This window comes from Oryctolagus cuniculus, chromosome 6 (assembly GCF_051225735.1).
Source record: "Oryctolagus cuniculus isolate XC-2025 breed Fujian yellow rabbit chromosome 6, ASM5122573v1, whole genome shotgun sequence".
Classification (NCBI taxonomy): domain Eukaryota; kingdom Metazoa; phylum Chordata; class Mammalia; order Lagomorpha; family Leporidae; genus Oryctolagus; species Oryctolagus cuniculus.
In genome coordinates, this window is record NC_142872.1 from 107,710,372 (window position 1) to 107,727,795 (window position 17,424).

The 17,424-nt window shown below is 41.0% G+C and overlaps 1 protein-coding gene across 1 annotated transcript; it reads right to left on the reverse strand.

Annotated features, from left to right (window-relative positions):
* Positions 1 to 8,886: 8,886 nt before the first annotated feature.
* Positions 8,887 to 14,650, reverse strand: SLC10A5 (solute carrier family 10 member 5). Its single transcript, XM_089335467.1, has one exon. It carries the CDS (start codon positions 13,239 to 13,241, stop codon positions 11,925 to 11,927), a length of 1,317 nt encoding a protein of 438 aa, XP_089191593.1. The 5' UTR covers positions 13,242 to 14,650; the 3' UTR covers positions 8,887 to 11,924.
* Positions 14,651 to 17,424: the final 2,774 nt, after the last annotated feature.

The following is a 17,424-nucleotide window of genomic DNA, read 5'->3' on the forward strand; positions in this document are numbered from 1 at the left end:
TCTCAAGTCAGGCAGCAAGAGGAGGGTGGAATACCCTAACTCCGAGGTCCACATGTAAGGAATATGTATAGTGCAATGAGGTCGCATCGTATGATGTACAAGGGATAGTCCATGGTCCTTAAAATGTTTCCTCTTCCTGCAATAGCAACCCTGACATCACAGAATATTCTAGTGTATCACCGTAAGGCAAAAAGCATTGCACAGATGTCTAGCCATAGCAGGACTAGAGAAGTAGGTCATTTGCTTCCTTGCTGGTGAAGAGGTTGTTTGCTTTAGTTTAATCAAAAGTCAAGATATTGTCACCAACGCAAAACACATCTCATAGCTGAATGATGAGTGCTGTGGACGCAATTCTTAAATCACACAAAGAGCCAGAAACTGTCTTCATTCTTCTAAAGAATCATTGATACCTTAAGAATCTGACTTGGATTCTTCTGTTTGTATATCAGACGATATTTTTGTTGTCTTTGTTTGAAAAAAAAAAAAAAAAAACTCCAGAAACTAATTTATTGGCTTTTCATTGTCATGTTAAAATAAAAATCTTGTCAACTACATGCTGACTAATGTTAATTTATAACAAAATAAAATTTTCCAGGTATTTGCAGAAAGATCAGTATCATCTATAAAGATTCCATTTGTAAACTTTTTAAAAATTAAAATGTTCCTATTGATTTGGCAAAGCTGCTAAAATCAGTGTCATTTCAAGTAAGATAAAGAAAAGGTCAAATATCTTATTTCTTCTAATTAAAACCATTTCAAGCACACTATGTCACTTAAGCAGGAAGTCCAGCTTTTTCTAGAGGCCTCAGTGCTATTTCACAATCGTCCTCAGGTAACTTAGTTTTTTCAGCTGAAAATGAAATAGTAGTCTCTGCCAGTGCACAAGGAGTCGAGTGTTCAGTTTCAGTTGTGGCAGTGTTGCACAATAGTCCCACACAATCCAAAAGATCCTTACTGGGTGCTGTGAAAGTAGTTCAGATGGCTGCAGAGAGCTTACTACTTGTATGTGATGATAAAAGAAAGATTCTGAGCTCTCATAAATTTAGGGGAGGATGGAGGAAAGCAGTGATTGAGAAGCTAGCTAACAGCTTCAGGTCAAACCAAAGGGGGGGGGGGGGCGGGGGAGAAGTTCCATATTCCTAAACATGTTGAAACCCTTGAGATTGACCATTAGGCCCCACTGCATTCAGCTTAAAATCACAGCCAATGAAGAAGCAACAAGTAATTATAAGCTATCTTCCCATCCCAAAACTTTGCCCATTTAGCCTCATCCTGTTCTCTTATCTATAGCCAATACAAGTTCAACATAGCAACTTACGTTTTCTTTTCCCCAGATTTCATTATAAAATACTCTGGCTTTTTAGATCCAGCAAACATGCTTTTCCAACTGCCACCTAGAGTTTCTGGTTGTGACTCAGGAAACTTCTTCTAGGACCAACCCCTTCTCCTTGGCTCACATCTATAAAGGTCCAGCAAATGCTTTTATTTCAGAGCTCCTTGGTCTTAAGAATTTGATTTCACAATGATGCACTGCTTTTGGGTTCTGAAAAGGAGAAGTTTTTAAAGCTATAATCACATCTGCAGCCATTGTCTCCAATCCCAAAGAACATGTGCTGTGCCAAGCTGGTTTCTGGGGAAGGAGACAGGTTCCAGTCCCAGCTGCACATTTGTGTCCTGTACTGGGACAAAATCTACTACTTGGCATGGTATCCATCCATGTTTCCAACAATCCCTAATGGTGAGTTCCTGTCTGAAGGCCTTCCATGTTCTTTCCTTCCACCTGACTCCCAGCTGAGGTTCTAATTATGATAAAGTTCAAAAGGTAAGAGATGTGGGATCCCTGCTCTGGACACCTGACGATACACAAACGGCCACCCTTCCCCAAGACATGGGGTACTCAACTGCCCAGTGTTTGCATTATAAAGAAGATCCTTCACTGAGATTCTTTCCCCAGAAATTGTAGGCATCTTGCTAGCTTTCCTTAGTCTCTGGAGCTGATTTCTTTTAAATGACAATTCCTTTCACTAAAAAACAATTTAGGTTCCACACTCCAAGCCTTTTTAATTATTGTTAAGTGGACTTTGATTTAAAATGATCAAATTAACATACAGACAGCACAGCTGCTCAAGGGAGGAATCTCCATGTTACATGATAAGATTTCATGCTTTGATAAAATATAGGTGGAGCTGTAGGTCTAGATTAAAACCTTGGCAATGCCCCTGTGATTCTAATGTCTTTCCAATATTTAAGAATATATTCATATATTATAGAATTGTTATTCTCAGAACAGTATATCACAGCATTATACCCCTTAAGGGCTAGAAAGAAACTTTAAAAAAAAACTGTCATAACCTGTCCCCCTTGTATATTTTGCCCATCATAGCTATGTAAGATAGTTGGTATGGACTCAACTGATTAGAGAGCCTGCTTTATGCCTCTCATTCTGAAAAAAAGAAAAAAAATAACTAGGATGACTTCAGTCCCACCCAAAATTTCAAAGAAGTCTTACTATGATCACATCTGTCTTCCATGAAACATATATAAAAGAAATAAAATATATGACAAGTTCCATCTATGCATGTTCAGTTATTTGATATGGTATGATTTTATTCAACTATGCCTACAGTAGCAATAATATTTTATATTATTATGTCTTAGATGTTATTCTGAGGGCCTTGCTCATAGTAACTCAATTAACCCTAACAGCAACACTATGAGGTAGGTACTATCATTATCCCTATTTTCTATATGATTTAAATATAAAGGGTAAATCATGTGACTAATGTCAGCTAGCTGGTAAATTGACAAGAGCTGGAATCATAGACAGACTTGTATAGATATACTGATTAGGCCGGCGCCGCAGCTCACTAGGCTAATCCTCCACCTTGTGGCGCTGGCACACCAGGTTCTAGTCCCGGTCGGGGCACAGGTTTCTGTCCCGGTTACCCCTCTTCCAGGCCAGCTCTCTGCTGTGGCCAGGGAGTACAGTGGAGGATGGCTCAAGTACTTGGGCCCTGCACCCCATGGGAAACCAGGATAAGTACCTGGCTCCTGCCATCGGATCAGCGTGGTGCGCCGGCCGCAGCGCGCCGCGCCGGCCGCAGCAGCCATTGGAGGGTGAACCAACGGCAAAAGGAAGACCTTTCTCTCTGTCTCTCTCTCACTGTCCACTCTGCTTGTCAAAAAAAAAAAAAAAAAAAAAAAAAGATATACTGATTGATTTCAATAAATATTTAATGATTATCTACTCTGTTTAGTGCATTGTGCAAACTTTAGGGATTTTTTTTTTAAAGATTTTATTTATTTATTTCAGAGACAGAGTTACAGATAGTGAGAAGGAGAGCCAGAGAGAAAAGTCTTCCATCCACTGGTTTACTCCCCAAATGGCCACAATGGCCAAAGCTGATCCGAAGCCAGGAGCCAGGAGCTTCCTCCAGATGCCCCATGTGGGTGCAAAGGTCTGAGGAATCGGGCCATCCTCCACCACCCTACCAGGCCACAGCAGAGAGCTGGATCAGGAGAGGAGCAAGGGGCCAGCGGTGTGGCGTAAAGGGTAAAGCCACCGACTGCAGTGCTGGCTTCCCCAGCGGCTCCGCTTCCAGTCGAGCTCTCTGCTGTGGCCTGGGAAAACAGTAGCTGAAAATGAATCTTGATGAAGAATGGGATGAGAGAGGAAGTGGGAGATGGGATGGTTGCGGATGGGAGGGAGGTTATGGGGGGAAAAGCTGCTACTTTAAGTTTTAAAGTTGTACTTTAAAAATTTATATTTACTAAATAAAAGTTAAAAAAAAAAAGATGGCCCAAGTCCTTGGGCCCCTGCACCCACATGGGAGACCCAGAGGAAGCTCCTGGCTCCTGGCTGCTTCAGATCGACACTGCTCCACCTGTTATGGCCAATTGGGGAGTGAACCAATGGATGGAAGATCTCTCTCTCTCCCTCTCTGCCTTTCCTTCTCTCTCTGTGCAACTCTTTCAAAGAAATAAATAAATAAAAAAAAAAAAGAAAGAAAGAAAAAGAGCAGCTGCGACTATAACCAGTACCCACATAGGATGCCAGCAATACAGGCAAAGGATTAACCCACAGTGCCACAGCACCAGCCCCAGGAATTTTTTAAAAAATTTATTTACTTATTTGAAACAGAGTTATAAAGAGCCAGAGAAAGAGAGAGAGAGAGAGAGAGAGAGAGAGAGAGAGCGCGAGGTGTTCCATCTACTGGTTTACTCTGTAGATGCCTGCAATAGTCAGAGCTGCACCGATCTGAAGCCAGGAGCCAGGAGCTTCTTCTGGATCTCCCACATGGGAGCAGGGTCCAAAGGACTTGGGTCATCTTCCACTGCTTTTCCAGCAGAGAACTGGATCAGAAGTGGAGCAGCCAAGTCTCCAACCAGTGCCATATGGGATGCCAACACCGCAGGTGGTGGCTTTACCCACTATACCACAGCACCACTCTGGGAATTTTAAAAATGAATAAATTCGTGGACACATAAAACCTACCTAATTTGAGCCATGAAGACATAGAAAACCTAAACAGACCCATAACCAAGACAGAAATTGAATCACTAATAAAGGCCCTCCCAACAAAGAAAAGCCAAGGAGCAGATGGATTCATTGCTGAATTCTACCAGAATTTAAAGAACAACTAACTGCAATTTTTCTCAAGTTATTCAAAATAATTGAAAAGGAGGGAATCCTCCCAAATTCTTTCTATGATGCCAGAATCACCTTAATTCCTAAACCTGAAAAAGATGCAACAGAGAAAGAGAATTACAGACCAATTTCCCGATGAACATAGATGCAAAAATCCTCAACAGAATTCTAGTCAATAGAATCCAACAACACATCAGAAAGATCATCCACGCAGACCAAGTGGGATTTATCAATGGTGTGCAGAGATGGTTCAATGTTTGCAAATCAATCAATGTAACACCACGTTAACAAACTGCAGGAAAAAAAACATATGATTATTTCAATAGATGCTGAGAAAGCATTTGATAAAACACAACATGCTTTCATGATGAAAACTAAGCATATTGGGTACAGAAGGAACATTCCTCAACACAATCAAGGTGATTTACGACAAACCCACAGCCAGCATCTTTTTGAATGGAGAAAAGTTGGAAGCGTTTTCACTGAGATCTGATACCAGACAGGGATGCCTACTCTCACCATTCCTACTCAACATAGCCCTGGAAGTTTTAGCCAGAGACATTAGGCAAGAAAAAGAAATCCAAGGGATACAATTGGGAAGGAGGAAGACAAACTATCCCTATTTGCAGATGACCTGATTCTATATAAAGGGAATCCAAAAGACTCCACTAAGAGACTATTGGAACCCATAGAAGAGTTTGGTAATGTAGCAGGATATAAAGTCAAGACACAGCGGCCGGCGCTGTGGCTCAGCGGGTTCATGCCCTGGCCTGAGGTGCCAGCATCCCATATGGGCACTGGTTCGAGACCCGGCTGCTCCATTTCCAATCCAGCTGTCTGCTGTGGCCTGGGAAAGCAGTAGAAGATATCCCAGGTCCTTGGGCCCCTGCACCCACGTGGGAGACACAGAAGAAGCTCCTGGCTCCTGGCTTCAGATCGGCACAGCTCTGGCTGTTGTGGCCAATTGGGAAGTGGACCATCGAATGGAAGACCTCTCTCTCTCTCTCTCTCTCTCTCCCTCCCTCCCTCTCCTCTCTCTGTGTAACTCTGACTTGCATATAAATAAATAAATCTTTTAAAAAAATAAAGTCAATACACAAAAATCAACAGCCATTGTATACAAAAACAATGCCATGGCTGAGAAAGAACTTCTAAGACCAATCCCATTCACAATAGCTACAAAAAAATCAAATAACTTGGAATAAATTTAACCAAGGATGTCAAAGATCTCTACAATGAGAATTAAAAAAAATCAAAGAAAGAAATGGAAGAAGATACAAAAAAATGAAAAAATCTTCCATGTTCATAGATTGAAAAAATCAATATCATCAAAATGTCTATTCTTCTGAAAGCAATTTACAGATTCAATATGATACCAATCAAAACACCAAAGACATGCTTCTCAGATCTAGAAAAAATTATGCTGAAATTTGTATGGAGGCAAAGGAGAAGACCTTAAATAGCTAAAGAAATCTTATACAACAAAAACAAAGCCAGAGGCATCATAATACCATATTTTAAGACACACTACAAGGTAGTCATAATCAAAACAGCCTGGTAATGGTACAAAAATAGATGGATAGACCAATGGAAAAGAGTAGTAACACCAGAAATCAATACAAACACCTACAACCAACTTATTTTTGACCAAGGAGCTAAAACCAATCCCTGGAGCAAGGACAGTCTCTTCAACAAGTGGTTCTGGGAAAACTGGATTTCCACATGCAGAATTATGAATCAAGACCCCTACCTTACACAAAAATCGACTCAACATAGATTAAAGATCTAAATCTATGACCAAAAACTATCAAATTATTAGAAAACATTGGGGAAACCCTGTAAGACATTGGCACAGGCAAAGAGTTCTTGGTAAAGACCCTAGAGGCACAGGCAGTCAAAGTCAAAATTAACAAATGCGATTACTTCAAATTGAGAAGTGTCTGTATGACAAAACAAACAGGCAAGTGAAGAGGCAACCAACAGAATGGGAGAAATTATTTGCAAACTATTTAACAGATAAAGGATTAATAACCAGAATCTACAAAGAGATTAAGAAACTCCACAATAACAAAACAAACAACCCACTTAAGAGATGGGCCAAGGACTTAAATAGACATATTACAAAAGAAGAAATCCAAATGGCCATCAGACACAAGAAAAAATTTTCAGGATCACTAGCTGTCAGGGAAATGCAAATCAAAACCACAATGAGGTTTTACCTCACTCCAGTTAGAATGGCTTTCATACAGAAATCAACAAACAACAAATGTTGGTGAGGATATGGGAAAAAGGTACTCTAATCCACTGTTGGTGGTAATGTAAACTGGTAAAGCCAGTATGGAAGTCAGCATGGAGATACCTCAGAAATCTGAATATAGACCTACCATCTGACCCAGCCACCCTACTCCTCAGAATTATCCAAGGGAAATGAAAGCAGTAAATAAAAGAGCTATCCGCACCTCCTGGTTTATTGCAGCTCAATTCACAATAACTAAGACATGGAATCAACCTAAGTGCCCATCAACTGAAGACTGAATAAAGAAATTATGGGACACATATACTATGGAATACTACACAATTGTAAAAAAATAAAATAAAATAAAATCTGGGGCCAGCGCTGTGGCACAGTGGGTTAACGCCCTAGCCTGAAGCGCTGGCATCCCAAATGGGTGCCCATTCAAGACCCAGCTGCTCCACTTCCTGTCCAGCTCTCTGCTATGGCCTGGGAAAGCAGTAGAAGATGGCCAAGTCCTTGGGCCCCTGCACCCATGTGGGAGACCTTGAAGAAGCTCCTGGCTGCTGGCTTCAGATCGGCACAGCTCCGGCCATTGCAGCCAATTGGGGAATGAACCATTGGATGGAAGGCCTCTCTCTCTTTCTCTCTCTCTCTCTCTGCCTCTCCTCTCTCTGTGTAACTCTGACTTTCAAATAAAAAAATAAATAAATCTTTAAAAAAAATGAAATCTGGTCATTTGCAAAAAAATGGATCTGGAAAACATCATACTTAGTGAAATAAGCTAGTCCCAAAGGGACAAATACCATATGTTCTCCCTGATCTGTGAGAACTAATAGAACACATAAACAAAATCTGGCAAAAAATGTTCTACATGAAGGATCTCTGTGAGTGAGACCCCAGCAGAAAGAAGTGGCCATTAAAGAAGGATGTACTTTACTCTAAAGAGAGCAGAAAACTTCCACATTGCTTATGGCTTTGTCCAAATACTGACAGAGTTTGTGGACTCGAAAGGCTTCCATAGCCTAGGCAGCTCATTTCAAGAGCCTTGTGTGGTCACTGACATCATACATAACAGGGTTAATTGTTAAATTAACAACAGGAGTCACTGTGCACTAACTCCCCATGCAGGACCTCTGTCCTCAATGAGTTGTATTGAGTTAACTGTAAAACCAGTTCTCAAACAGTTGTGTGTGTGTGTGTGTGTGTGTGTGTGCAAATTGTTGAAATCTTTACTTAGTATAGAGTTGGTCTTCTGTGTACAAAATTAATTTAAAATTAATATTAATGGAGACTGGGACTGGCAAGGGGAGAGAGAGGAGAAGGAAGGGTGGGAATGTGGTTGGGAGGGCTGATATGGTGGGAAGAATAACTATATTCCTAAAGTTGTACTTATGAAATCTGTATTCATTAAAAAATAAATTTAAAAAAATAGTATAGAGTCCCTGCCCTCAGGAAGCTTGTATTTTGGGTGGCTGTCCTAGTTAGAAAGCAACAGCAGGAGCCAATGCTGTGGTGTAGTTGGTTAAGCCTCCGCCTGCTATGACAGCATCCCATATGGGTACCAGTTCATGTCCCAGCTGCTCTTCTTCTGATCCAGCTCTCTGCTTATAGCCTGAGAAAGCAATGGAAGATGGCCCATATGCTCTGGGCCCTGTAGCCATGTGGGAGACCAGAAGAAGCTCCTTGCTTCTGTCTTCAGATTAGCCCAGCTCCAGACATTGTGGCCATCTTGGGAGTGAACCAGAGACAGAAGACCTTTCTCTCTGTCTTTCCCTTCGTCTGTAACTCTGTCTCTCAAATAAATACATAAAATATTTAAAAAGAAACAGAAAAAGAAAGCAACAGCAATGTATAGTTATTCTCATCACTGTGAATCCTCATTTTGTTCTACTGACTACTCTGCCCTTGGTGTTAAGTACTAGAGTGCTATCCCTGAATCATGGATTGTTACAGAATTGAGCAGGATCTTAAACCCAGTTGAACTTTTTTTTTTTTTTAAAGATTTATTTTATTTGTTTGAAAAAGAGTTACAGAGAAAGATAGAGACAGAGGAGTCTTCCATCTGCTGGTTCACTCCCCAAATGGTTGCAACAGCTGGAGCTGAGCCAGTCTGAAGCCAGGAGCCAGGAGCTTCTTCCAGGTCTCTTATATGGGTGCAAGGGCATAGGGACTTGAGCCATCCTCAGTTGTTTTCCCAGGTGCATTAGATGGGAGCTGGATTGGAAGTGGAGCATCCAGGACTTGAACAGGCACCCATATGGGATGCTTGGGATGCAGGCCGGGGCTTTAACCCACTGCACCACAGCACCAGTCCTGAACCCTTCTATTTTACAGATTTGAAAACTGCAATGTAGAGAAGTAATTGTTCAAGGTCACAGTGTTACTGATGAAAGTACAGCTAGAAAGGTAGATCTCCTGTCTCCCAATTATGCTCATGAAAATGTATGTATGTAGGGGCCAGTGCTGTGGCATAGCGGGTAAAGCCGACACCTGCAGTCCTGGCATCCCCTATGGGCACCGGTTCAAGTCCCGGCTGCTCCACTTCTGATCCAACTCTCTGCTATGGCCTGGGGAAGTAGTGGAGGATGGCCCAAGTCCTTGGGCCCCTGTACCCACATGGGAGACACCAAAGAAGCTCCTGGCTCCTGGCTTCAGATTGGCGCAGCTCTGGCTATTGCAGCCATCTGGGGAGTGAATCAGCGGATGGAAGACCCCTCTCCCTCTCCCTCTCCCTCTCTCTGACTCTCCTTCTCTCTCTTTGTAACTCTTTCAAATAAATAAATGAATCTATCTTTAAAAAAATAAAAAGTAAATGTATTTAAATTAAATTTGTATAGATGTAATTATATTTTACAGCCCTAAGCATAGATCTATATAAGTGAGTAATATATTCCATGTGGGCAAATATTTTATCAGATATTATAAAATTACATACCTTTAGGTCTTTTATAAATCTTGGTATTCACATACTGGTTTTGGTGATATCCGAATAAGAAACATTGGTTGTCTTATTAGTTGGCAAAGTAAACAAAAATTTCTAAATACTATGAGCAAAATGGTGAATAAAACTAAGAAAAAAATGTTAAAAGTTTAGGCTCATACACAGTTATCAGACTGATATTCCAAATCAGAAGGAGCTATTTCAGGGCCAAAAGCACTGAGAAAATAATGATAATAACTAACACTGAACACTTACTATGTGCCAGGAACTCTTCTAAGCCCATTATGTGCTTGAGCTCATTTAATTCCCAGGATAATCTGATAGAGCTGACATTATTATCCCCATTTTTAGTTGAGGTAACTGGACTAACTATAGGAAAATTAAATGATGTGCATACAACCAAAGCTATGAAACAGGGAAAGAAGGATTATTTAGAATAATATTTTCTATTCTTGATACCTATTTTTTTCTCTTGGAGAGGGTACAAACTGGGTCTAGATAATGAAATTTTCATTGAAAATTCCAAAGTGGTATTTAAAAAAGTCAGATTGTTCGGCCAGTGCCACGGCTCACTAGGCTAATCCTCCGCCTTGCGGTGCCCGCACACTGGGTTCTAGTCCTGGTTGGGGCGCCGGATTCTATCCCGGTTGCCCCTCTTCCAGGCCAGCTCTCTGCTATGGCCTGGAAGTGCAGTGGAGGATGGCCCAGGTGCTTGGGCCCTGCACCCCATGGGAGACCAGGAGAAGCACCTGGCTCCTGCCTTTGGATCAGTGCAGTGTGCCAGCCGCAGCGCGCCGGCCGCGGGGGCCATTGGAGGGTGAACCAACGGCAAAGGAAGACCTTTCTCTCTGTCTCTCTCTCTCACTGTCCACTCTGCCTGTCAAAAAAAAAAATTTTAAAAAAATAGTAAAAAAAAAAAAATTCAGATTGTTCATTTGGGCCCTAGTCCGTACTTCAATACTTTATTTGAATCAACACATAGAGAATACTGTGCTAGACATTATGGGGAGTATAAAATGAATAATGTAATTCTCACATTCAAGAATTGTGCCACACCCTATGGGAAGTAAAAATAAAAAAATGTAATTCTCATGCTCATGGGTGTGTAGCAAAAGAGGAAGAACAAAACAGGAACACAAATAGCTACAAAACAAGCCAGGTTGGCTCACATGAACAAAGGCATTTTCTTGAGATACCGTGTCAATTAGTAGGACTGGAGCAAATGCTGAATATAAAGAAGCAGGAGAAAAGATAAAACTAGATTAAAGTCAGACAGTAGAATTAACGTATACCTTACTGAGGAATAAAGACTATTCAAAAGGGAAAAAGCCTTCATAACAAGGAAATTACATGATCAAAGTTAGATTTCTAGGAAGATAAGTCTGACAGTGATAGGAGGGTGGACAGAGAAGCCAAAAGCCAGCTTAGAAAGGTTTAGGAAAGAAGTAATAGAAGGCAGAATGAAAGTGACAACACTGGGAAAGGAGGAGACTGATGAAAAGATATTACAGAAAATTTTCTGTAGGAAATAGATTGAGTATAAAGATAAAAAGAGGGAAGAATAAAGAAGAGGGTGAAGAGATGACCCTGTGTTTTAGGATAAATTGTAATAATACCTTTGGTACAAGATGTGGAAGACAGGAAGAAGCACAGCCAAGAGAGCAGAGTTGCTACATTTAGTTAAAGGCATGCTGACCCTGATGAACCAAGGAGAGCTCCAATTCACATATTTATTCGCTGAGTGAGTTTCTGATTGTCTGCTATGTGGTCATCCCTTCCTCAAATATTTGGGATGTATTGTCATCATTATAGGAGGAGTTATCTAATTTTTCTCATTTAAGGGAATATAGTAAGGTATGATTTCACATCCTACTTTATAAAACATTCCCATACAAACTTCGTTGTAAAACTGTACCTTCCTCTGAATTCCTGAATGTTTTACTGTCTGTGCCACTCATTGGGTGCTTAGCACATATGGTTTCATGTATTTATCCCCTCCCCCTATATCAAATTTTTAACCAGATCATATGTGGGTTTGAGAGCAGCATCATTTTAGCTAGTCTTTGAATTTCCCACAGTAGGAATTTAGTAGTGCTTTGTTAGACTAGAGGAATTCTTTTTCTTTTAACTTCTGCTATAAGGACCAATCTTTTCTTAGCCTTGTAGATCAGAAGGATCAGCAGCATTTCACAAGCAGAACACAAGGCTACTGTGAAAGGAGCCACAGAAGCTAAGTCTGCCCTGGACTGTGAAAAAGAAAGCTGAATAATGACAAGGGCTAAGAAACTATTTAGCATCCCACTCTCAATAGCAACAGTTTTGCAAACAGGAAGAGGCAGCATACAGACTTTAGCAAAAGAATACCCAAACAATAAACCCAAAGCAGGAACTAAGAGACCCAACAGAAGCACTTCTAGATTAACTGTTTTTAGAAACATAAATCCCATTCTGAAAGTCAAATAAATCCCTGCAAACATTAAACCAAAACTCAGAGGTCTAATTATTCTCTCTAAAAAGTTTGCTTTTTCAGGTATTCTATGCTTGATGACTATTCCAACTGATATTGGTATTAGTATGAAAAGGAGTGTTGACACAATTTTAGAAACAGGAACATGAAATATTCCTGATAGTCCTAATAGCCTGCTATAAACATAAGAATTGATAGGCATCATTATCAGGGCTAATAAAGTTGATACGCATGTCATCAAAATAGCCAACGTGACATCTCCTTCCAGAAGCAGAGCAAAGAGATAGCCCCCACCTCCTCCTGGGCATGTGCAGGTCATTATGAATCCAAAAGCTTGTGCCAAGGGCAATGCCAAAATCTGAGACAAAAGAAATCCACAGAATGGCATAAGAAAAAACTGTGTTACTATTCCAAGAATTATTGGCAAAGGTCTCTTCCATACTGTTTGAAACACCTGGAGTTCAATCTTGCAGCCAAAAGCACACTTATTTAACAGTATCATTGGTAAAATAAGCATTAAGATATTTCTGTCAATAAACATTGATGCTTGCAAAAGACTGCCTTCTCTTTGTTTGAGCACTTTGATTTTGACATTCTTTATCTCTTTAATGAGTCTTTCTTGCCTACCTTCAGAATCCCAAAGTTGAATGGTTAAATTTGTCTCTCCTTCTTCACCTGTCACCAGGTTTATGGAAAAGTCTGCGGCATCTGATGAAGTCTTGGTCACATTCACCACTTGCAGCATTTTAGGATCTTCTAATTGCACAACAAGGTAGCTGGAGTCAGGCCGTTTATCTGTGTAAGCTGACTTTACAAGAACGGTTTCTTCAGTCTTCGTGAAAAGTAGTGTTTCAGCCTTTTCTATATTCAGAAAACTGAGAAATGATTTCCTTGCCTCTCCGAGGATCACAAACAACAAAAGTAGAATCATAAAAAGTTTTCTAATCATTCTTGAAAACTTAAATAAATCATATATATAAAACCAACTTTAAAAAAGATTTTTCATACAGGTGTTCTAATAACTACGAGAGGTTGAGTTAGGTAACAGTTGTTTTTGCTGGATCAAAGTCCAGTGGGTGGGACCGTTCTTTTCAAACTAATAAGAGTTATCTAGTGAATGACACAACCTGCTTAACTTGTAGGCAAGAAAATTTATTACAACAGAAACCTAATCTCTTTCCTCCAGATTTCCTCATTTCTGTTAATGAGAAATAAAAAAAAAGAAAACCCTCTTCCTTGCCTGATTTTAAAACCTTAGTGTCATCAGTTTTTAGTTTTCTTCCTTGCTAAGAAAAATTCATACTAGATGATGTCAAGATCAAAAAAAGACCTGTAATAGTGTTACTATTTTAATCATTCAAGTAAAAAATCAAATATTTATTTAACATCTGCTTGTTGGAGGCACTAAGCTAGGAGCTAGGAGCTTATACATAGGGATCAAATCAGATGGAGTCTCTGCTCTTTGGCAGCTTAGTCAAGCCTGTTATATTACCTAGAAAGTCACAGAGCCCATAAGCTGGCCTTGGCAGCATCTTCAGGCTGTGAAGTTTCCAATAAATTTCAAGAGTGACTGACCCCATCAGGCAAAAATCTGAAACTGTTTTTGGTGACTTTAAGTAGGATAATAACATCCTGAATTATTTCCAGTTAACTTGGGAACATAGGCAACGAAGGTGGCTGGTACCATGGCCAAAGACATTGCCTGGTTAAGGGCTCCAGCTCCTGGACACTTGGATCCTGACACAACAGAGCAATGGAAAGACACTGGTGTTAAATCTCATCTCTCTTTTAAAACATTTATTTATTTATTTTTGTTTGAAAGGTAGACCAACAAAGAGGGAGAGGGGGGAGGAGTAGAGACAGAGATTACCTCCCATTTCCTCTTATAATCACCAGATGCCCACAATAGCTAAGGCTGGGCCAAGCCAAAGCCAGGGGCCAGGAATTCTATCTGGGTTACCCCCTTGGGTAACAGGACGTCAAGTACTTGAGCACCTGCTGCTTCCCAGGGACATTAGCAAGAAGTTGGATTGGAAAGGGAGGGGGAGTAGATTCCAGGTATTACAATGAAGAGATGTGAGCATCCCAAATGGAGGCTTAATCTGCTACAGCATAAAGCCTGCCCCTGATTCTAATCTCTTATTCCTTCTTTGTAACACTTCTACTGATTCACAGTTAAAGGCAAGGGCACTTAATTGGTCCAAATTAGGTCATTTGCTTGTTGTCACGGCAAAAGAAAAACATCAGGCTTTTTGGACTTCAATTCACACACACACAATTGTATATTTCCCAAACAGGGGAGGCAATTCTGATGCCAAAGCATCAGAAAAAAAAAAAAAAAAAAAAAAAAGAAAGAGAAAAGAATTGAAAGAACATTTTAAAATACAAGTGACCACTTAAGCAGATCTTTCATGTACACACAATGAAGTCTGTGTTAAATATGAGGATATTTTGTGTCAAATACTTTAGGTCATATTTGCTTCTCAAAAACTATTAAAGTCATTAAAATTTATTATAATTATTATTACTTATTTGAAAGGCAGAGTGAGATACAGAGACAGACTGAGATCTTTCATCCACTGCTTCACTCCTTAGATGCCTGCAACAGCCAGGGCATGGCCAAGCTGAAGCCAAGAGTTCAAGACTCATTCTGAGTCTCCCTTATTGGTGGGAAAGATGAAGTATTTGAGCCATTACCTGCTGCCTCCCTGCATGCACATTAGTAGGAAACTGGGTCTGGAAGCAAAGCCAGCACTTGAACCCAGGCATTTGAATATGGGGTGAAGGCATCATAAGCAGTGTTGTAACTGCTGCACCAAATATCTGCCCTTATCAAAACTATTTTTTTTTAAAGATTTATTTATTTGAAAGGCAGAGTTACAGAGAGGCAGAGGCAGAGGCAGAGGCAGAGGCAGAGAGAGAGAGAAGTCTTCTACTTGCTGGTTCAGTTCTCAGATGGCCACAACAGCCAGAGCAGAGCCCATCTGAAGCCAGGAGCTTCTTCCAGGTCTCCCACGTGGGCACAAGGACTCTTCTTCTACTGCTTTCCCAGGCCATCAGCAGGGAGCTGGATGGGAAGTGGAGCAGCTGGGACTCAAACCAGCACCCATATGGGATGTCGGCACCGCAGGTGGTGGTTTTACCCACTAAGCCACAGTGCCCATCCCTATCAAAACTATTTTTACTGTGCATCTTTGACAATTAAAAAAAAAAATTGGTTGTTCATGGGGCTGGTGTTGAGGTGCAGCATGTTAAGCCGCTATTTGCAACACTGACATCCCATATTGGAGAGCCAATTTAAGTTCCTGCTGTTCCGCTTCAGGTCCAGCTTGTTGTCAGTATACCCAGGGAGGCAGCAAAAGATGGCCCAAGGACTTGGGCCCCTCCCACTCACGTGGGAGATCAGGACGGAGTTCCTGGCTCTTGGATTCATCCTGGCCATTTGTGAACCAGTGATTGGAAGACCTCTCTGTCTCTCCTTCCACCTCTGAAACTCTTAAATAAAATAGCATATACATGAAATAGCATAGGAAATAAATTTCATTGTTTATGTAAGTTAATATTTCAAATACAATAGACTTTAGATTTTGAATTTTATTTCCATGTATCCGATTAAGGAAAACAAGACATACTGTACCAAAGGTGAGATTAGGAAATGAAACTAATAGGTTCTAACAATACTTCAGTTAAATTGCCAGGGAGCTACACTAGTTTAAAATGACAAAAAGAAAACAAAACAAACACTTTTTATGAAACAAAGTTATCTTTACACTAATGTGACCAAGTATCTTTAAGTATCAATGATGTAATGTGAAATTATTTTCCTCTCAGATTATTCTATCTGCAACCTTCTCCCTTCTTCAGTTTCTCCAAGCCTTTTCCTTACCAGAAAACTGCAGGGAATAAAATCTGATAGAGCTGGGAACAAACTGATTATTACTCACTTGTATTCACTGCCCGATTATTTAAACCAAAGCTCTTTGAATCGGTATTATTTCAACTATTTTCTGAATTTAAAACTTTTTTCCCTTTGTAGGTTTTTTACTCAGAATTTAGCTGTCTGCAATTGGCGAGATGATCCTAGGAAGGGTTAGTGTTAGTGAAATCCTAATATTTCATTTAGCATACTTAACAAAGTCCTAAAAGACAATCTGAGAAAATCAGCTGATTTCAGAGTAATTTGGAATGGAGAGCTAGAGGGACTGACAATCTCTATCATACCTTGTTCTTTTAGCAGACTCTTCAGGTTGGAACCACCAGGCCTTAGAACCTCTGGGGAAGGCCGGTGCCGCGGCTCACTAGGCTAATCCTCCGCCTGCGGCACCGGCACACCGGGTTCTAGTCCCGGTCGGGGCGCCGGATTCTGTCCTGGTCCCTCCTCTTCCTGTCCAGCTCTCTGCTGTGGCCAGGGAGTGCAGTGGAGGATGGCCCAAGTGCTTGGGCCCTGCACCCGCATGGGAGACAAGGAGTAGCACCTGGCTCCTGGCTTTGGATCAGCGCAGTGCGCCGGCTATGGCGGCCATTGCGGGGTGAACCAACAAAAAAGGAAGACCTTTCTCTCTGTCTGTACCTCTCTCACTGTCCACTCTGCCTGTCAAAAAAAAATAAATAAAATAACAATAATAATAATAACCTCTGGGGATGCAAGTACTTGTTTCTCCCAGGTTAGTTTCCATCTATTAGTTAGCTTTTCATTACTGAGAAATATCTGAGGCCAACTACTTGATAATGGAGAGAGATTTATTTTGGCTCTTTTTTGGTGGTGGGTTCCAACAGCTTAACCTCTGGTGATGGTGTTCTTTACTGCAAAATCCTGAGGCATCACAGAGAATCACAATCCAACAAATAAGATGTTTGTGTGACTGAATATACCTCATTATAAAACCTTTGGGATTGCTGGCGCCACGGCTCAATAGGCTAATCCTCCGCCTGCGGCGCTGGCACACGGGGTTCTAGTCCCAGTTGGGGCACTGGATTCTGTCCTGGTCCCTCCTCTTCCTGTCCAGCTCTCTGCTGTGGCCAGGGAGTGCGGTGGAGGATGGCCCAAGTGCTTGGGCCCTGCACCCACATGGGAGACCAGGAGGAAGCACCTGGCTCTTAGCTTCAGATCAGCGCACCGAACGCAGAGGCCA